The sequence below is a fragment of the Oncorhynchus tshawytscha genome, linkage group LG02 (assembly GCF_018296145.1).
Source record: "Oncorhynchus tshawytscha isolate Ot180627B linkage group LG02, Otsh_v2.0, whole genome shotgun sequence".
Lineage (NCBI taxonomy): Eukaryota > Metazoa > Chordata > Actinopteri > Salmoniformes > Salmonidae > Oncorhynchus > Oncorhynchus tshawytscha.
The window spans coordinates 17,561,674-17,583,772 of record NC_056430.1 but is presented as its reverse complement, the minus strand read 5'-3'; the positions used below and the strand labels follow the sequence as shown (position 1 = coordinate 17,583,772).

At 43.7% G+C, this 22,099-nt stretch overlaps 1 protein-coding gene across 4 annotated transcripts in view; it reads left to right on the top strand.

Moving 5' to 3' along the window:
- The first annotated feature begins 678 nt into the window (after window positions 1–678).
- LOC112220649 (E3 ubiquitin-protein ligase TRIM62) overlaps window positions 679–22,099 on the top strand; it is a 47,056-nt gene continuing 25,635 nt past the window's right edge. Inside the window, exons 1-2 of one of the 4 annotated variants that reach the window (XM_042331421.1) lie at window positions 679–920; window positions 2,024–2,605. In XM_042331421.1, coding sequence (XP_042187355.1) covers window positions 2,198–2,605 — 408 coding nt within the window. In that variant the 5' untranslated portion in view covers window positions 679–920; window positions 2,024–2,197. Of the gene's footprint in view, window positions 1,277–2,023; window positions 2,606–22,099 lie in introns of all 4 variants that reach the window. The other 3 variants (XM_024382492.2, XM_024382487.2, XM_024382497.2) reach the window with 3 other exon arrangements.

The following is a 22,099-nucleotide window of genomic DNA, read 5'->3' as shown; positions in this document are numbered from 1 at the left end:
TACAGGGGCAATACAAAGAGTCTGGGTAGCCATTTGATTAGCTGTTCAGGAGTCTTATGGCTTGGGGGTAGAAGCTGTTAAGAAGCCTTTTGGACTTAGACTTGGCGCTCCAGTACCGCTTGCCGTGCAGTAGCAGAGAGAACAGTCTATGACTAGGGTGGCTGGAGTCTTTGACCATTTTTAGGGCCTTCCTCTGACACCGTCTGGTATAGAGGTCCTGGATGGCAGAAAGCTTGACCCCTGTGATGTACTGGGCCATATGCACTACCCTCTGTTGCGCCTTGCGGTTGGAGGCCGAGCAGTTGCCGTACCAGGCAGTGATACAACCAGTCAATGCTCTCAACGGTGCAGCTGTATAACTTTTTGAAGATCTGAGGACACACTCCAAATCTTTTCAGTCTTCCTCCCTCTCTCTCTTAGACCTCATCTGCCTCTGTTTTCCCCTCCATTCCTACTCCATATTCCAAGTATATGTCTCCGTATGAATATGCTGCACTTCTCATGACATACATCTTGTTCTTGCATTCTCAAGGGACACCATTTAACCTGCGGTCACAATCAAAGTACAATCAGCACAAACCGTTCGGCAGACATTGACTCGAATCTAGGTTGTGCCTTTAGATTTCTAGAAAATGAACAGCTAAGGAAGAATCGTTCACTTCTCTCATTGCCTTCTCAAACCCAGCCTGGTCTGCTTGGTCTGTTCCGTAAGCCTTCCCGGAAGTCTTGCAATGTTGCGCCTCTGTGTTTAGAAACTCTGTGACTTTACTGTCTTAGACGTTAGTGCTGCTGTGCTAGCGGAACTAATCTTTGTCTTTCAGCTGAGCGCGTGGAAGTTTGCGCGATTCCATTCGTTTATAGGGGTACAACATTTATCTCCAGTAGTAGCCAATGTTTTTCCTCCGTCTGTGTACTTGTATGTACGTAATCATTTATGCGTTTTAAATTTTAATTCAAGCAAATAACATATGTATGTGAATCCGCAACCACAGATTGAACGAAGAGTTTTGATGTGTCAGTGTGACACCCATAGTTCGCGCAGGTGGAGGAGTTGGTTTGTTTCTATTGCTGTGTTTAATTCCTTTCTGAAGGAGAGTGAGATCGACTGAGCAGCAGTGGATGTTCAGTTTGGGTGCCGTGAATGCTTGTGAGTGAGGTTGTCTGAAATTATTAATTTGATCTGGTGCGGTTTTCTTTTATTGTTTTGGAAAATATCAGACAGGGTTGCGTTCAAAGCAAAATGATTTAAAGTAAAATTTTAAAGAGATTTGCTATGGTAAGTTGATCTCCTTCTCTTTCTTACGGAGAAGGCAGATCGCTGTGTTTAAGTCCAGCTGGCCAGCAAGGCAACTAACGTTAGCTAGCTATCGAATTAGACAGCTAACGTTGTCAGTTTTGCAATTGAAAATATTAGCTGACAAGCGAAACGAAATTCAGAAATAGCCAGGTAACAAACGTGAGTTAAATAAGTTGTATGGCAAATTAAGGGAGCTTGTTATCTCACTTTATTTTAATTTATTTTTATAGACATGTCGATTCTTAGCCGGGGGTCATTATTGGACATATAAATTAGCTCCCCTACAAGCGTAGCTAGCTAACGTGCTAGCTTATGACATTAATTCGGCCAGTGTCCAAAGGAGGACAGGTCAAAATACTGCAGTTGCTGTGTTGAGCGACTCCATCGTCGTAGAAGACAATGAGAATGTAACCATGCTGTTAAAAAACAAAGCTCAATCTTTTTTCTTTACTACGTATGCGATTCAAAAGCCATAGAATTGACAGTGGTTCAAATTTCCTAGCTAACAAGTGGTAAAATCATAACTTCCAGCGACCACAGCTTATCCTTGCTGGCTATTGCTCACCAAGAGATGAATGCCAAAGATGTCTGGTTTACTACTTCAACCCTTTATCAGATTTACTTTGATGTATACATTTTTGCATAATGTTATACACACGTGTGAATTGCTGCTGTCTGTGTATTAGATTGCTCCACAGTGGCTATGTCTGTGTTTTGTCATTGCAGAAAGATCAAAGAATAGTGGCCAAGATTCTGAAGTGGGTGTCATTGAACTGACAGTCAAGAACCAAACCCTGATGTGATCTCTCAGTCCAGAACAGTGTATTGAAAAATATAACCAGGTGCATACTGCTCCCAAGCAGTGTGCAGTCAGATGCATCTCAACCTCTATGTTTGCAAATGGCTTGCTGTCTGAAGGACGAGCTTTTGTGTTCCATTTGCCTGAGTATCTATCAGGACCCTGTCAGTTTTGGCTGTGAGCACTATTTCTGCCGTAAGTGTATAACTGAGCACTGGAGCAGGCAGGAGCCCCACGGGGCCCGAGACTGTCCTGAGTGTAGGAGGACCTTCGCAGACCCTCTTCTCTCCCCAAGCCTCAAGCTGTCCAACATCGTGGAGCGCTACTCAGCCTTCCCGCTGGACGCCATCCTCAACGCGCAGAGGAGCTTCTATCCATGTAAGGACCATGAGAAGGTCAAGCTCTTCTGCCTCAGCGACAAGAGCCTGGTATGCTTCTTCTGTGATGAGCCAGCCTTACACGAGCAACACCAGGTCACCACTATTGACGAGGCCTACGAGGAGATACAGGTCAGTTCCACTGGACGTCCTTTCTCCTCGTGTCCAGAATTCTAAGTGTTAGTCATAGCCAGGGCTCAGGAGTTGAATTAGGGGGGAATGAAAGCCTTTTGAAACTGAGCTCCATTTTTTTTTTTTTTTAAATTTATTTCTCCTTTATTTAACCAGGTTGGCTAGTTGAGAACAAGTTCTAATTTACAACTGCTACCTGGCCAAGATAAAGCAAAGCAGTGCGACACAAACAACACAGAGTTACACATGGAATAAACAAACATACAGTCAATAATACAATAGAGAAAGTCTATATACAGTGTGTGCAAATGAGGTAGGATAAGGGGGGTGAGGCAATAAATAGGTCATAGTGGCGAAATTATTACAGTATGGCAAATTAAACACTGGGGTGATAGATGTGCAGAAGATGAGTGTGCAAGTAGCGGTACTGGGGTGCAAAGGAGCAAAATAAATAACAATATGGTGTTGAGGTTCGTTCCAGTCATTTGCAGTAGAGAACTGGAAGGAAAGGCGGCCGAAGGAGGAATTGGCTTTGGGGGTGACCAGTGAAGTATACCTGCTGGAGCGCGTGCTGCGGGTGGGTGCTGCTATGGTGACCAGTGAGCTGAGATAAGACAGGGCTTTACCTAGCAATGACTTATAGATGACCTGGAGCCAGTGGGTTTGGCGACGGATATGAAGCGAGGGCCAGCCAACGAGAGCATACATGTCGCATCGGTGGGTCGTATATGGGGCTTTGGTGACAAAATGGATGGCACTGTGATAGACTGCATCCAATTTGCTGAGTAGAGTGTTGGAGGCTATTTTGTAAATGACATTGCCGAAGTCAAGGATCGGCAGGATAGTCAGTTAACAACCTGACTATTGATCTCTGTGCCCTTTTCTGAGAGGGGAACTTGTTGATGTATTGTCCTTGATGTTTACCTCAAAAAATTAACAACATCAGAGGAACGCTATTGTCAGTCAAGACAATTGTTTTACTATGATATAGGCTAAACAAACGTCTTCTGCCAAGGGCTGGAGGACCAACCGTTGATTCGCATATGAACACACCATCTTTGCCCCTCTGGCAGAGTAAACAGGTTGAATAAGCACAAATCAGATTTTTATACGTGGTGGTTTATTTTCTATCAATGTTGTTTCGGGCACTATGAAATCCCATCAAGCTGTTTCCCCCACCCTTATGGGCTGACTTTCCATTTCCATCACTACAATTGTCCTTCATTTGGGCTCACAAAGAATAACGATTCAGCTGATTTAGTTACATCATGGCATTACACATGTAGTCTAAAATAATGAATAGCATCTCTGTATAGACTAATGCTAGAGTATGTAGAGCAACAATCCAATTCAATATATTTCCCTTTGATATTCCCAATATTACCACCAACTCAGTCAATGAATATCGTTAGCCTTTTCTTCCGTACTTTGATTAGTCCCACAGAGACACAATCCCATAACTCTGGCATTGTAGCTAATCCTGTTCTCTTCTCTTTGCACTCCATTGTTACAGTATGTATAACAGTCCAATCCCATTTGTTTTGTGTATTATACCCTTGAATCCGTCAACACTCAAGGCAGCTATAGACGCACTCTCTGTCCCGAGCCACTGTTGGACCAGAGCCGAGGTGTGATACTGGAGCACATGATTAACACTGTAGGTTGGTCAACACCAGGGAGGGAGCTCTGAAAAAGGACCAGACTTGTGCTGTTTGAAATTATTTCCTCAATCCCTCTTCTGTCCAACAGGCATTAGGCTAGGCTGTCTGTGGGATGGCTGCAGGCTCTGAATGTTCCTTATGTTATCCCCTCATTGCATACTGAACTTATTTTTTCCTTGACTCAGGAGGAGAGAGAACCTCTCTTTTAATGTTAAGTACCTGACAATCAAAGGCTTAGTAGACTTTTGCATGTCCTTCCCTCTAGTTCAATTGGGTCTACTTGCTGCTGAGCTGTAGGAGCCTTGAAACTGCCCATCTTGTTGCATCTAGGCTGCCTTGGAGCATTAAAAAGGTCAGGGAAGTGTAATCTCAATAGATAATTCATGAGTACAACATGCTGTTCTTCTTGGACAGTTTCTCTCTCTCCTTGGAGCCTTTTCCAATGGGATCTGTTGTGACATTTCGTATTAACTTTACAGCAGGAGGGTAAAAAGCTGCCCCGATCTACAGGACCCCAAGAGAAGATACAGAAACAAACATGTCCCCCTATAAGTGTGACTTCAAATACGAGTCATTGTATTTTCTGAGAGTTGTCATTTTTCAAGTAATTTATTGTTTAGCTCAGTGAAATGACGGGAACAGAAATGTTGCTCTTTGAGGATGTTATTGGCCAACATTTTGGGTCTTTCATTTCCATGAAAAAAAAAGTTAAGTGCTTTTAGCATTCAATGACCAGTTGGGCGGTTTAAAGAAACGTACTGTGCACCTTTGGGTAGAAGTTTCCTTTGAACAGCATGCCGTGGTAATGCTGAGTTAACCTCTCAAGGGTATGTGGGAGCGTCCCACCTGTCAACAGCCAGTGAAACTGCAGGGCGCCAAATTCAAAACAACAGAAATATCATAATTAAAATTCCTCAAACAGAAGTATTTTACACCATTTTAAAGATAAAATTCTCGTTAAACCAACCACAGTGTTCGATTTCAAAAACACTTTTTGGCAAAAACAGAACATATCATTATGTTATGTCAGCAACGAGTCACAGAAAGCATTCAGCCATTTTCCAACCAAAGAGAGGAGTCACAAAAAGCAGAAATATAGATCAAATTAATCACTAACCTTTGATCTTCATCAGATGACACTCATAGGACTTCATGTTACACAATACATGTGTGTTTTGTTCGGTAAAGTTCATATTTATATCCAAAAATCTGAGTTTACATTGGCGCATTACATTCAGTAGTTCCAAAACATCCAGTGATTTTGCAGAGAGCCACATCAATTTACAGAAATACTCATAAAATGTTGATGAAAATACAAGTATTATGCACGGAATTATAGATACACTTCTCCTTAATTAATCCACTTCTCCAGATTTTTAAAAAACTTTACAGAAAAAGCAATAATCTGAGTACAGCGCTCAGAGCCCAAATCAAGCCAAACAGATATCCGCCATGTTGGAGTCAACAGATGTCAGAATAGCATTATAAATATTCACTTACCTTTGATGATCTTCATCAGAATGCGCTCCCAGGAATCCCAGTTCCACAAATGTTCGCTTTGTTTGATAATTCATGTCAAAATAGCTCCTTTTGTTTGTGCGTTCAGTCCAGTAATCCACATTCATGACGCACTTTCACTAGGAGCAGACGAAAAGTTAAAAAAAGTTCTGTTACAGTTCGTAGCAACATGTCAAACAATATTTAGAATCAATGTTTAGGATGTTTTTCACACAAATCTTCAATAATGTTCCAATCGGACAATTCCTTTGTCTTCAGAAATGAAGTGGAACGTAGCTACCTTTCACGTGAGCGCGCGAGACACAGCCTGTGGCACTCTGCCAGACCACTCACTCCAAGAGCTCTTATGAGCCCCTCCTTTATAGTAGAACCCTCAAACCAGTTTCTAAATACTGTTGACATCTAGTGGAAGCCGTAGGAAGGGCAACATGATCAATATCCCACTGTGTATTCGATAGGGGCTGAGTGGAAAAACTACAAACCTCAGATTTCCCACTTCCTGGTTGGATTTTTTTCTCAGGTTTTTGCTGCCATATGAGTTCTGTTATACTCAGACATCATTCAAACAGTTTTAGAAACTTCAGTGTGTTTTCTATCCAAATCGACTAATTATATGCATATTCTAGCCTTTATGGCTGAGTAGCAGGCAGCTTAATTTGGGTACAATTTTCATCCAAAATTCCCAATACTGCCCCCTACCCCAAAGAAGTTAAGTGTCATGGTGTGATGGACAAAGGTGTCTAAAAGTAATGTTCAACTCAGAAGACAGTGTTCTGAAGGCACTTGTGGTGCCAGGTGGGATGTGTCTGTTGAATGGGATTCATCTTTTGTTTTGTCAGGTGAGACTGAGGGGTATTTGTTGCTGGGTGGGATGGAATTTGGTGGACACACACATCGTTCTCCCTTTTGCTCTCTCTCTGGCTTTAATGACACTACAGCTCCCTGAGGAGGTTCTCAGTCAGACCGAGGAGGAGGAGAAAATGTGTCTAGGCTGACAGACTACTGCCCTGGGTTAAAACATTGCTTTTCAATTCACATCTCAATGCAGTAGTTTGTCCAAGGAAGCTTGCTTTTAGGTTTACAGCATACCTTAGCTATATTGCCCATTGACCTAATGGGAGACTGGGGGGATAGAGCAAAAGGTCTCTGGTTACCTTGCTGTCTACGTATAAACATTTTGGTTTTGTATTGAGTGCCTTAAAGATGATGAAATGCCCTGACTGTTGCCACATATGTTGAGCAAGATAAGGGATGTGGTTGACAGTCTGTTGGCCTGGCTCTGCCCACAGATGAACCCAGCGAGGGCTTTAGTTGTCGTGTGGCTGCCAGGCAGGGCAGGAGCTACTCTTTGGGCTGATTGAGAGAAGGTGTAATCTCCTTAGCTTGGCATGTCACTTCTCTGCTCTGACCACAGGCATGCAGGTTGTTGATGTCAGGGGGCTTTAGCTCCTGCCGATTGTCATCCTTACCCCTGTGGATCCATGCTGCAGTCAAATCTATAATACGCTAGCTAGCATGTCCTCCACTTCAGCTCAGTGACACACGCTGCTGTCTGCATGTACACACACTGTCTGCGCACATGCTTTTCAATGTGAAGGATATTAAGGTGGTATAGGGAAGGATTTGTTGGCAGCTCTGCCATTTGCTTGAGGAAGAAGAGATTCAGAGGGAAAAAGGCTCCTGCACTCTGCCTAGGAGGGCTGTATGCCTCTGTTCATAAAGGCTGGCATGGACAGCACAACCCCTGTACACAAATGGAAATAATGTTTAGTTGGTTATTGGTTTAGCCTTATTTAAACATTAATTTGATTTGCTTGCCTATTCGTCTGAAGTGTTGTGGGTAAATGGACAGCTTTGTTTGATGCAATAATGGTGACCTCTGGTTTTGTTTTCCATGTTGTTGTCATCTAAAAACAGGCTGGGAGATTGCTGTTTCAACGGCATCTTTCACCACACAGCTTATCAAACCTGTACGGACGCTTTGAATGTGTGCTTTATTCTGCTCCATATAGACAAATTCGAGTCACTAAGGCCAGTCCCTTAATTGTAATGTGGTCTGTCAGTGTGCAGAGCAGCATGGGGACTGGGACAGGAGTACATGGAGTTAGAGCCTTTGCCTACTTCCCAGTTGCCCCAGGGACATGTACCCCTTTCTGCTCTGCTTGTCATTAGACAGCGGTGATGGGAAACCCAGATATGAGGAGAAGGGTTCTGTAGCCCTGGTTATCCATGCATACAGGGATTTGGGGACTCAGCTTCAGATACTCTGTTTTGAGGGATAGGCTGGAGGCTGTGGTAGGGGTGCAGCACATCTGTTTGCTTTAGCAAAGTTTCCAATGGCCCCCCCGATTTGCTCTACTGCTATGAGGTCTATGGGAGCACTAGTGTTGAACCTCTCCAACAAGGTATTTCAGTTAAAGGGAGCTCCTGTACACCATTCTCCATTAGACCTCCCCAGTTATTATTCCATCCTTATCTGGTCCAGAACACACAGGTTAAGGATGAGGTGTTAACATTTTCCCCTTACCTGCTCCACTGTAACACTGTGTGGTATTTGAAGCAGGGGAAGGAGAGGAGCGTATGGGCCTTTGAAGTGTCCCTTCAGGGGTTAACCAGGACTCTCTCTCACTTTCACTCACTCTCTAACACTCACACAGCTCTCTCTGAGCTCCCCTTCCACATGCATGGCCATTGCTGCAGTAATGAGTCAGGCAATTTCAAGGGCACCCATGGCTCTCTCCTGAGGCCTGTCCCAGTCCGCTCCAGGTCCCCCTCTCTTTCCTCACTCGTTTACTTTCTTGTTCTCTCTATCCCGTCCTTAATCTTCCTCCTCATTCCTTATTCTTCTGAGAGAGGTGGTTCCCAGAACAAGGCAGAGTGAAAAAAATGGTTAAATAACTTGCTTTGTTACTGCGGCCACCACTGAAGCTGCTTGTTAATGCGGCCACCACTGAAGCTGCTTGCTACTGCGGCCACCACTGAAGCTGCTTGCTACTGCGGCCACCACTGAAGCTGCTTGCTACTGCGGCCACCACTGAAGCTGCTTGCTACTGCGGCTACCACTGAAGCTGCTTGCTACTGCGGCTACCACTGAAGCTGCTTGCTACTGCGGCTACCACTGAAGCTGCTTGCTACTGCGGCTACCACTGAAGCTGCTTGCTACTGCGGCTACCACTGAAGCTGCTTGCTACTGCGGCTACCACTGAAGCTGCTTGCTACTGCGGCTACCACTGAAGCTGCTTGCTACTGCGGCTACCACTGAAGCTGCTTGCTACTGCGGCTACCACTGAAGCTGCTTGCTACTGCGGCTACCACTGAAGCTGCTTGCTACCGCGGCTACCACTGAAGCTGCTTGCTACCGCGGCTACCACTGAAGCTGCTTGCTACCGCGGCTACCACTGAAGCTGCTTGCTACCACTGAAGCTGCTTGCTACCACTGAAGCTGCTTGCTACCACCACTGAAGCTGCTTGCTACCGCGGCTACCACTGAAGCTGCTTGCTACCACTGAAGCTGCTTGCTACCACTGAAGCTGCTTGCTACCGCGGCTACCACTGAAGCTGCTACCACTGAAGCTGCTTGCTACCACTGAAGCTGCTTGCTACCACTGAAGCTGCTTGCTACCACTGAAGCTGCTTGCTACCGCGGCTACCACTGAAGCTGCTTGCTACCACTGAAGCTGCTTGCTACCACTGAAGCTGCTTGCTACCACTGAAGCTGCTTGCTACTGCGGCCACCACTGAAGCTGCTTGCTATATCTATTCCTGCAGAGTTCTGTATTACTATCCAAGTCTGTACCCAAACAATTCGAGCTTCTACTTCTAAAAATGTACCTTTCCAGAAACAAGTCTCTCACTGTTGCCACTTGCTATACCTCCCTCTGCCCCCAGCTGTGCACTCGATACCATATGTGAATTGATTGCACCCCATCTATCTTCTGAGCTCATGCTGGGGAGTGGAGCTAGGCACTGCAGGACCTGGATTAACCTCTACATCACCAGAGGAGAAGTAGGATAAGGGTACGGCTAAATGCTATACGAACTGGCCGTTGGCCGTCTAGCATGTTCGGAACAGAGAGTAAAAGGAGCAGGTTACTGGGCACGATAGCATAGATTCAAGGCATAGTGTACAAACGAAGGTAAGGTAGGATGTGAGTACATTGGAGGTAAACCTAGGCATTGAGTAATGATGAGAGAGATATAGTCTCTAGAGATGTTTAAACCAGGTGATGTCATTACATATGTAGGAGGTGGAACAACATGGTTGGTTAAGGCATATTGAGCAGGGCTAGAGGCTCTACAGTGAAATAAGACAGTAATCACTAACCAGGACAGTAATGGATGAGGCATATTGATATTAGAGAGAGGCATGCATAGCCAAGTGAACATATGGGTCCAGTGAGTGGTTGGGCTGACTGGGAACACGGCGATTCAGACAGTTAGCAGGCCGATGCAAACACGCTAACAGTTAGTAGGCCCGGGCTAAACAAGCTAGCAGTTAGTAGACCGGGGCAGGCAAGCTAGCAGTTAGTAGACCGGGGCTAGCAAGTTAGCCTTTGGAGGACGTACCGATGGAGGTAAGTCTGTTTTTGCCTCTTCGTGTGGTGACGTCGATAGACCAGTCGTGGAAGTAGTAGGGTTCCAAGTTGCTCTAGGTCGCTAGCAGGCCTAGCCGGTTAGCAGAATGGGCCTTCAGCGGGCGTCGTGCCTGAGGGGCCTGTTGGAATCCTCAGGCAGATTATGTCGGTATTCCAGTCGTAGAGGATCGGCGGGGTTCCGGATTCACACCACATTCGGTGAGGCGGGTTGCAGGAGAGTATTTTGAAGTTGAGGTTTAGGAAAACTATTAAAAAGAACGCAAAGAAAAATATATATACACATGGGACAAGACAAAGACGTCTGACTGCTACGCCATCTTGGATCCTTTACATCCGCTGCCCTGTATTGTTTGAATAGAGGAATTTCTGTATGTTTACAATGGGCAAGTCGGATGTTGTGAATTAGACTTCTCGGTTCCCATGGGCACATGACAAGCTCACCCATATCCTCTCAATCTTCATTTTACTGCATGTTTCTCTTTTTTACCACTGTGTCATTGAAGAACTGAAGAGGTGTTGAGAATACATTGACTGTTGCTGGTTTTGCATTCTCTTGGTCAGAGATTAGAATTTATTACACTGAAGGACTGTTCGCTCCAATGTTCAGATTTGGATTAGTCTCCACTGTTTATTGATGGATTGACCAACATTCCGTTTATCCGGAGGTCAGTCTTTGGTCTCCACATCTGTTTTATTACAGTCCAACTCTCTGTAGAATTGAGTGAAAAGGGTTCTCCAGCTGGTGATCCCTGAAACACAACGCGCTGAAGAATCAGCAGATGAATGCTATATCCACATTCGGTGCGAGGCTTGAGAAATAGGCCAGCGTAATTGGGTTTATATAGGCCCATTTCTGCTAGTTCACCTTGTTGATACTGTGGAACAGATCAGCATGGAAATCTTTTACATGGATATAATTTTATCCTTGTGACAACTTCATCTGAGTATTAAAAGTGAATATTAAATGCTAGTCTAGTGGGGTATGTAGACTGTAGTAGCTCATACACCACCATCCTTTAGTTCTCCTTAGAGCAGCATGTCCGTAATGTAATTATTGTGCTGTGTGGACAACAGCCTCAGACCCCATGAAAGCCCTAAGGCTCTGAGCTGTGCGCTCCTGATTAGCTTTGGATTTAGCATCCCAGATTACAGGCCACTGTTTAGAGGCCAGGGCTAGTGTGGGCCATAATCTCATGTGATTCCTTCCCTGTGTCTGTGATTTAGCTCCAGATGATTTAATTAGGTGTACTGTTGATTGGAGTCCTCATTACTGCTGCATCAGTGAGCCTCACAGCCCAACCCCTCCACGCCTCACAGCCCAACCCCTTCACTCTAACGGTGCTCCAGGAGTGGGGAAGCCTGTCTGGTTGACGTCGTTTACCCTTCCTGTGTTTCCTCTGTATTATAACTCTAGGTTAGGCCTATCTCTGTTTACCCAGTAACTCCGATGTCTCCCCCTTCTCAGTCAAGATGCAATGGGATCAGAGATGGAAATTCCACGGCAACAGAATGATGCTGAGACTCCGATTTTTCACTTTTTAAACGGATGCCAAACAAAAACCAGGGGGAATTGTTAAAAGTAGTCCTAACTTTGCAATCAAATTTTATTAGTCACTTGCGCCCGAATACAACACCTTACAGTGAAATGCTTACTTACGTGCCCCTGACCAACAATGCAGTTTAAAAAATATATGGATGAGAATAAGAGGGAAGAAAAGTAACAAGTAATTTAAAGAGCAACAGTAAAAAATAACAATATATACAGGGGGGTGCCGGTACAGATTCCATGTGCGGGGGCACCTGTTAGTTGAGGTAGTATGTACATGTAGGTTTTTAAAGTGACTATGCATATATGACAACAGAGAGTGGCGGTGGTGTGGGGGCGGGACAATGCAATTAGTCTGGGTAGCCTTTTGACTAGATGTTCAGGAGTCTTATGGCTTGGGGGTAGAAGCTGTTTAGAAGCCTCTTGGACCTAGACTTGGCACTCCGGTACCGCTTGCCGTGCGGTAGCAGAGAGAACAATCTATGACTAGGGTGGCTGGAGTCTTTGACAATTCTTAGGGCCTTCCTCTGACACCGCCTGGTATAGAGGTCCTGGATGGCAGGAAGCTTGGCCCCAGTAATGTACTGAGCTGTTCACACTACCCTCTGTCGCGCCTTGCAGTCAGAAGCCGAGCAGTTGTCATACCAGGCAGTGATGCAACCAGTCAGGATTTTCTCGATGGTGCAGCTGTAGAACTTTTTGAGGATCTGAGGACCCATGCCAAATCTTTTCAGCCTCCTTTCAGTCTTCTGACCTCCTCTCTATTGGCTGTCTCGTCGTTTGTCGGTGATCAAGCCTACCACTGTTGTGTCATCAGCTAATTTAATGATGGTGTTGTAGTCGTGCCTGGCCGTGCAGTCATGCGTGAACAGGGAGTACATGATGGGGCTGAGCACGCACCCCTGTGTTGAGGATCAGCATGGCGGATGTATTGTTACCTACAGTTGAAGTCGGAAGTTTACATACACCGTAGCCAAATACATTTAAGTTACTAACATTTAATCCTCGTAAAAATTCCCTGTCTTAGGTCAGTTAGGATCACTAATTTAATTTAAGAATGTGAAATGTCAGAATAATAGTAGTGATTTATTTCAGCCTGTATTTCTTTCATCACATTCCCAGTGGGTCAGAAGTTTATATCAATCACTCAAATGTATTAATAAAGCCCTTCTTACATCAGCTGATGTCAAAGTGCTGTAAAGAAACCCAGCCTAAAACCCCAAACAGCAAGAAATGCAGGTGTAGAAGCACAGTGGCTAGGAAAAACTCCCTAGAAAGGCCAGAACCTAGGAAGAAACCAAGATCGGAACCAGGCTATGAGGGGTGGCCTTGGACCTAGACTCTTCTGGCTGTGCCGGGTGGAGGTTATAACAGAACATGGCAAAGATGTTAAAATGTTCATAGATGACCAGCAGGGTCAAATAATAATAATCACCGTGGTTGCAACAGGTCAGCACCTCAGGAGTAAATGTCAGTTGGCTTTTCATAGCCGATCATTCAGAGTATCTCCACCGCTCCTGCTGTCTCTAGAGAGTTGAGAACAACAGGTCTGGGAGAGGTAGCACGTCCGGTGAACAGGTCAGGGTTCCATAGCCACAGGCAGAACAGTTGAAACTGGAGCAGCATCAGCACGGCCAGGTGGACTGGGGACCGCAAGGAGTCATCAGGCCAGGTAGTCCTGAGGCATGGTCCTAGGGCTCAGGTCCTCCGAGAGAAAGAGAGAATTAGAGAGAGCACACTTAAATTCACACAGGACACCGGATAAGACAGGATAAATACTCCGATTAGAGGTCGACCGATTGTGATTTTTCAACGCTGATACCGATTATTGGAGGACCAAAAAAAGCCCATATCCTATTATTGGAGGACCAAAAAAAGAACATAAATATGTATGTGTGTGTATATATATATACACACACACGTAAAAATGTTTATTTTTTATTTTTATTAAATTGGCAGATTAATCGGTATGTTATTTTTTTAAATATATATATATATATATGTATATATATACACACACACACACACACACACACAGTGGGGCAAAAAAGTATTTAGTCAGCCACCAATTGTGCAAGTTCTCCCACTTAAAAAGATGAGAGAGGCCTGTAATTTAACTATGACAAACAAAATGAGAGAAAATCCAGAAAATCACATTGTAGGATTTTTAATGAATTTATTTGCAAATTATGGTGGAAAATAAGTATTTGGTCAATAACAAAAGTTTATCTCAATACTTTGTTATATACCCTTTGTTGGCAATGACAGAGGTCAAACATTTTCTGTAAGTCTTCACAAGGTTTTCACACACTGTTGCTGGTATTTTGGCCCATTCCTCCATGCAGATCTCCTCTAGACCAGTGGCGTTTTGGGGCTGTTGCTGGGCAACACGGACTTTCAACTCCCTCCAAAGATTTTCTATGGGTTTGAGATCTGGAGACTGGCTAAGCCACTCCAGGACCTTGAAATGCTTCTTACGAAGCCACTCCTTCGTTGCCCGGGCGGTGTGTTTGGGATCATTGTCATGCTGAAAGACCCAGCCATGTTTCATCTTCAATGCCTTTGCTGATGGAAGGAGGTTTTCACTCAAAATCTCAAGACACATGGCCCCATTCATTCTTTCCTTTACACGGATCGGTCGTCCTGGTCCCTTTGCAGAAAAACAGCCCCAAAGCATGATGTTTCCACCCCCATGCTTCACAGTAGGTATGGTGTTCTTTGGATGCAACTCAGCATTCTTTGTCCTCCAAACACAACGAGTTGAGTTTTTAGCAAAAAGTTATATTTTGGTTTCATCTGACCATATGACATTCTCCCAATCTTCTTCTGGATCATCCAAATGCTCTCTAGCAAACTTCAGACGGGCCTGGACATGTACTGGCTTAAGCAGGGGGACACGTCTGGGACTGCAGGATTTGAGTCCCTGGCGTTATAGTGTGTTACTGATGGTAGGCTTTGTTACTTTGGTCCCAGCTCTCTGCAGGTCATTCACTAGGTCCCCCCTTGTGGTTCTGGGATTTTTGCTCACCGTTCTTGTGATCATTTTGACCCCACGGGGTGAGATCTTGCGTGGAGCCTGAGATCGAGGGAGATTATCAGTGGTCTTGTATGTCTTCCATTTCCTAATAATTGCTCCCATATTTGATTTCTTCAAACCAAGCTGCTTACCTATTGCAGATTCAGTCTTCCCAGCCTGGTGCAGGTCTACACTTTTGTTTCTGGTGTCCTTTGACAGCTCTTTGATCTTGGCTATAGTGGAGTTTGGAGTGTGACTGTTTGAGGTTGTGGACAGGTGTATTTTATACTGATAACAAGTTCAAACAGGTGCCATTAATACAGGTAACGAGTGGAGGACAGAGGAGCCTCTTAAAGAAGTTGTTACAGGTCTGTGAGAGCCAGAAATCTTGCTTGTTTGTAGGTGACCAAATACTAATTTTCCACCATAATTTGCAAATAAATTCATTAAAAATCCTACAATTGGATTTTCTGTTTTTTTCTTTTCTCATTTTGTCTGTCATAGTTGAAGTGTACCTATGCTGAAAATTACAGGTCTCTCATCTTTTTAAGTGGGAGAACTTGCACAATTGGTGGCTGACTAAATACTTTTTTGCCCAACTGTGTGTGTGTGTGTGTGTGTGTGTATTAGAGGTCGACCGATTAATCGGACGATTTGTCAAATGTATTTGTAATAATGACAATTACAACAATACTGAATGAACACTTATTTGAACTTAATATAATACATCAATAAAATCAATTTACCCTCAAATAAATAATGAAACATGTTCAATTTGGTTTAAATAATGCAAAAACAAAGTGTTGGAGAAGAAAGTAAAAGTGCAATATGTGCCATGTAAGAAAGCTAACGTTTAAGTTCCTTGCTCAGAACATGAGAACATATGAAAGCTGGTGGTTCCTTTTAACATGATTCTTCAATATTCCCAGGTAAGAAGTTTCAGGTTGTAGTTATTTTAGGAATTTATAGGCTATTTCTCTCTATACCATTTGTATTTCGTATACCTTTGACTATTGGATGTTCTTATAGGCACTTTAGTATTGCCAGTGTAACAGGATAGCTTCCGTCCCTCTCCTCGCCCCTACCTGGGCTCGAACCAGGAACACAATGACAACAGCCACCCTCAAAGCAGCGTTACCCATGCAGAGCAAAGGGAACAACTACTCCCAAGTCTCCCAAGAGCGAGTGATGTTTGAAACGCTATTAGCGCGCACCCCGCTAACTAGCTAGCCATTTCACATCACATCGTTACACCAGCCTAATCTCGGGAGTTGATAAACAGCAGAGCTGCTGGCAAAACGCACGAAAGTGCTGTTTGAATGAATGCTTATGAGCCTGCTGATGCCTACCATCGCTCAGTCGGAAACTATCATCTCGAAAACAAGACGTTTATTCTTTCAGTGAAATACGGAACCGTTCTGTATTTTATCTAATGGGTGGCATCCATCAGTCTAAATATTCGTGTTACATTGCAGAACCTTCAATATTATGTCATAATTACGTAAAATTCTGGCAAATTAGTTCGCAATGAGCCAGGTGGCCCAAACTGTTGCATATACACTGACTCTGCCTGCAATGAACGCAAGAGAAGTGACACAATTTCACCTGGTTAATATTGCCTGCTAACCTGGAATTCTTTTAGCTAAATATGCAGGTTTAAAAATATATACTTCTGTGTATTGATTTTAAGAAAGGCATTGGTGCTTATGGTTAGGTACACGTTGGCGCAACGACAGTCCTTTTTCGCAAATGCGCACTGCATCGATTATATGCAATGCAGGACACGCTAGATAAACTAGTAATATCATCAACCATGTGTAGTTATAACTAGTGATTATGATTTATTAAGTTTAATGCTAGCTAGCAACTTACCTTGGGTTCCTACTGCATTCGCGTAACAGGCGGGCTCCTCGTGAGGCAGGTGGTTAGAGCGTTGGACGAGTTAACCTTAAGGTTGCAAGATTGAATCCCTGAGCTGACAAAGTAAAAATCTGTTGTTCTGCCCCTGAACAAGGCAGTTAACCCACTGTTCCTAGGCCGTCATTGAAAATAAGAATTTGTTCTGATCTGACTTGCCTAGTAAAATAAAGGTGTAAAAAAAAAAAAAAAAAATTGGCAAAATCGGCATCCAAAATGACCGATTTCCGATTGTTATGAAAACGTGAAATCAGCCCTAATTAATCGGCTGACCTCTATTGTGTGTATGTATATGTGTGTGTATACAGTGGGGCAAAAAAGTATTTAGTCAGCCACCAATTGTGCAAGTTCTCCCACTTAAAAAGATGAGACGCCTGTCATTTTCATCATAGGTACACTTCAACTATGACAGACAAAATGAGAAAAAGAAATTCCAGAAAATCACATTGTGTGATGTTTAATGAATTTATTTGCAAATTATGGTGGAAAATAAGTACCTGCTTAGAGATATCGTCAACCACCAACTTACCATCCTGAGACGAGGTGGGGGGGCATGCCAACCCGGACAGGAAGATCACGTCAGTGACTCAATCCACTCAAGGGACGCACCCCTCCTAGGGACGACATGGAAGAGCACCAGTAAGCCAGTGATTCAGCCCCTGTAATAGGGTAAGAGGCAGAGAATCCCAGTGGAGAGAGGGGAACCGGCCAGGCAGAGACAGCAAGGGCGGTTTGTTGCTCCAGTGCCTTTCTGTTCACCTTCACACTCCTGGGCCAGACTACACTCAATCATAGAACCTACTGAAGAGATGAGTCTTCAATAGAGACTTAAAGGTTGAGACCGAGCCTGTGTCTCTCACATGGGTAGGCAGACCATTCCATAAAAATGGAGCTCTATAGGAGAAAGCCCTGCCTCCAGCTGTTTGCTTAGAAATTCTAGGGACAGTAAGGAGGCCTGCGTCTTGTAACCTTAGCGTACGTGTATGCACAGTGCCTTGCGAAAGTATTCGGCCCCCTTGAACTTTGCGACCTTTTTCCACACTTCAGGCTTCAAACATAAAGATATAAAACTGCATTTTTTTGTGAAGAATCAACAAGTGGGACACAATCATGAAGTGGAACGACATTTATTGGATATTTCAAACTTTTTTAACAAATCAAAAACTGAAAAATTGGGCGTGCAAAATTATTGAGCCCCCTTAAGTTAATACTTTGTAGCGCCACCTTTTGCTGCGATTACAGCTGTAAGTCGCTTGGGGTATGTCTCTATCAGTTTTGCACATCGAGAGACTGAAATTTTTTCCCATTCCTCCTTGCAAAACAGCTCGAGCTCAGTGAGGTTGGATGGAGAGCATTTGTGAACAGCAGTTTTCAGTTCTTTCCACAGATTCTCGATTGGATTCAGGTCTGGACTTTGACTTGGCCATTCTAACACCTGGATATGTTTATTTTTGAACCATTCCATTGTAGATTTTGCTTTATGTTTTGGATCATTGTCTTGTTGGAAGACAAATCTCCGTCCCAGTCTCAGGTCTTTTGCAGACTCCATCAGGTTTTCTTTCAGAATGATCCTGTATTTGGCTCCATCCATCTTCCCATCAATTTTAACCATCTTCCCTGTCCCTGCTGAAGAAAAGCAGGCCCAAACCATGATGCTGCCACCATCATGTTTGACAGTGGGGATGGTGTGTTCAGGGTGATGAGCTGTGTTGCTTTTACGCCAAACATAACGTTTTGCATTGTTGCCAAAAAGTTCCATTTTGGTTTCATCTGACCAGAGCACCTTCTTCCACATGTTTGGTGTGTCTCCCAGGTGGCTTGTGGCAAACTTTAAAAAACACTTTTTATGGATATCTTTAAGAAATGGCTTTCTTCTTGCCACTCTTCCATAAAGGCCAGATTTGTGCAATATACAACTGATTGTTGTCCTATGGACAGAGTCTCTTGGCTGCATCTCTGATCAGTATTCTCCTTGTATGAGCTGAAAGTTTAGAGGGACGGCCAGGTCTTGGTAGATTTGCAGTGGTCTGATACTCCTTCCATTTCAATATTATCGCTTGCACAGTGCTCCTTGGGATGTTTAAAGCTTGGGAAATCTTTTTGTATCCAAATCCGGCTTTAAACTTCTTCACAACAGTATCTCGGACCTGCCTGGTGTGTTCCTTGTTCTTCATGATGCTCTCTGCGCTTTTAACGGACCTCTGAGACTATCACAGTGCAGGTGCATTTATACGGAGACTTGATTACACACAGGTGGATTGTATTTATCATCATTAGTCATTTAGGTCAACATTGGATCATTCAGAGATCCTCACTGAACTTCTGGAGAGAGTTTGCTGCACTGAAAGTAAAAGGGCTGAATAATTTTGCACGCCCAATTTTTCAGTTTTTGATTTGTTAAAAAAGTTTGAAAGATCCAATAAATGTCGTTCCACTTCATGATTGTGTCCCACTTGTTGTTGATTCTTCACAAAAAAATACAGTTTAATATCTTTATGTTTGAAGCCTGAAATGTGGCAAAAGGTCTCAAAGTTCAAGGGGGCCGAATACTTTCGCAAGGCACTGTATGTACGGCAGGACCAAATCGGAAAGATAGGTAGGAGCAAACCCATGTAATGCTTTCTAGGTTAGCAGTTAAACCTTAATCAGCCCTTGCCTTAACAGGAAGCCAGTGTAGAGAGGCTAGCACTGGAGTAATATGATCACATTTTTTGGTTCTAGTCATGATTCTAGCAGCCGTGTTTAGCACTAACTGAAGTTTATTTAGTGCTTTATTTATACATACTCGATTAATATTTTGTAGCATTGCCTTTTAAATTGTTTAACTTTTGGGTAGCCTTCCACAAGCTTCCCACAATAAGTTGGGTGAATTTTGGCCCATTCCTCCTGACAGAGCTGGTGTAACTGAGTCAGGTTTGTAGGCCTCCTTGCTCGCGCACACCTTTTCAGTTCTGCCCACAAATGTTCTATGGGATTGAGGTCAGGGCTTTGACAGCCCCTCCAATACCTTAACTTTTTTGTCCTTAAGCCATTTTGCCACAACTTTGGAAGTAGGCTTGGGGTCATTGTCCATTTGGAAGACACATTTACGACCAAGCTTTAACTTCCTGACTGATGTCTTGAGATGTTGCTCCAATATATCCACATATTGTCCTTCCTCATGGTGCCATCTATTTTGTGTAGCGCACCAGTCCCTCCTGCAGCAAAGGACCCCCACAACATGATGCTGCCACCCCCGTGCTTCACGGTTGGGATGGTCTTCTTCATTTTCCAATCCTCCCCCTTTTTTCTCCAAACATAACAATGGTCATTATGGCCAAACAGTTCTATTTTTGTTTCATCAGACCAGATGACATTTCTCCAAAAAGTACGATCTTTGTCCCCATGTGCAGTTGCAAACCGTAGTCTGGCTTGTTAATGGCGGTTTTGTAGCAGTGGCTTCTTCCTTGCTGACCGGCCTATCAGGTTATGTCGATTTTTGGACTCGTTTTACTGTGGATATGGATACTTTTGTACTGGTTTCCTCCAGCATCTTCACAGGGTCCTTTGCTGCTGTTCTGGGATTGATTTGCACTTTTCACACCAAAGTATGTTCATCTCTAGGAGACAGAACGCGTCTCCTTCCTGAGCGGTATGACGTCTGCGTGGTCCCATGGTGTTTATACTTGTGTACTATTGTTTGTGCAGATGAACGTGGTACCTTCAGGCATTTGGAAATTGCTCCCAATGATGAACCAGACTTGTGGAGGTCTACATTTTTGTTTTCTGATGTCTTGGCTGATTTCTATTGATTTTCCCATGATGTCAAGCAAAGAGGCACTGAGTTTCAAGGTAGGCCTTGAAATACATCCACAGGTACACCTCCAATTGACTCAAATGATGTCAATTAACCTATCAGAAGCTTCTAAAGCCATGACATCATTTTCTGGAATTTTCCAAGCTGTTTAAAGGCACAGTCAACTTAGTGTATGTAAACTTCTGACTTACTGGAATTGTGATACAGTGAATTATAAGTGAAATAGTCTGTCTGTAAACAATTGTTGGAAAAATGACTTCTGTCATACACAAAGTAGATGTCCTAACTGATTTGTCAACCATTTTTTTCCCCTTGTTTACAAGAAATTTGTGGAGTGGTTGAAAAACGAGTTTTAATGACTCCAACCTAAGTGTATGTAAACTTTCGATTTCAACTGTACACTTTTAATTTTTAATTTTACCTTTTATTTTACTAGGCAAGTCAGTTAAGAACAAATTCTTATTTTCAATGACGGCCTAGGAACAGTGGGTTAACTGCCTGTTCAGGGGCAGAACGACAGATTTGTACCTTGTCAGCTTGGGGATTTGAACTTGCAACCTTTCGGTTACTAGTCCAACGCTCTAACCACTAGGATACCCTGCCGCCACTAGGCTACTTACACAATCATTGGTTTTGTTGGGCATAATTTAAAGTGAAAAATCATATAGTGTCAAGTGAACCTTTTGGGAGCCCTCCAGTTCCGTTAAATTCCTCGCTAGATTATTCATGAGGTGTAAAGCCAAGCCGAATATTAAAGCAGCTCTGGAAGGAGATTGGGTGGTGGAAACAGTGTGCATGCTGGTTGTCCTTAAACTTGACCAAGTTTTTGGTTCTGTTGTTGGTCAGGTCTTGGCCAGGTATGGTATTAATCACCCGCTCTCATCTCTCACAACCACAATCTCTGCCCCCCCCGCCATAGACGGGACACTACACAACTGCATTTTCTCCCCCTTCCCCAGGCCACAGCAAATACTTGGAATCTAGTGACCAATGGCCACGTTGACCAGTTTTTGTTCAGTCTATGTTTCAAGCTGAAATCAGGGTAGTGGTACCATTATCCCTTGTCCAAAACCTCTAGCTTTGTGTTGGGGCCTGGTTCACCCTTGTGTTTATTGACTTGATGGAAAGTGAAAGGATGGACTGGGAGCTACAGCGTATATCTGGCCTGACCTCAACTCTGACAGTGTGACTGCAAATGTTTATTTTTTTTGTGTGTGTGGATAAGTCTAATGGGTCAAATAAAGTAGAAATGCTTGCAAGCAATAAAATGGCAAAGCCAGCCACAGGAAGACAACGCTACAGAGTGCACAACTGTGTCCAGGGCAGCCAAGATGGAGAAGGCAAACAAAAGTGTCTTAACGCTGTGGTTTCTCTGCATGCAATGGTGACAGAATGTTCTCCATGGAGATTTGTGTCTTGCACATTCTGCATACATCTATTTTTAT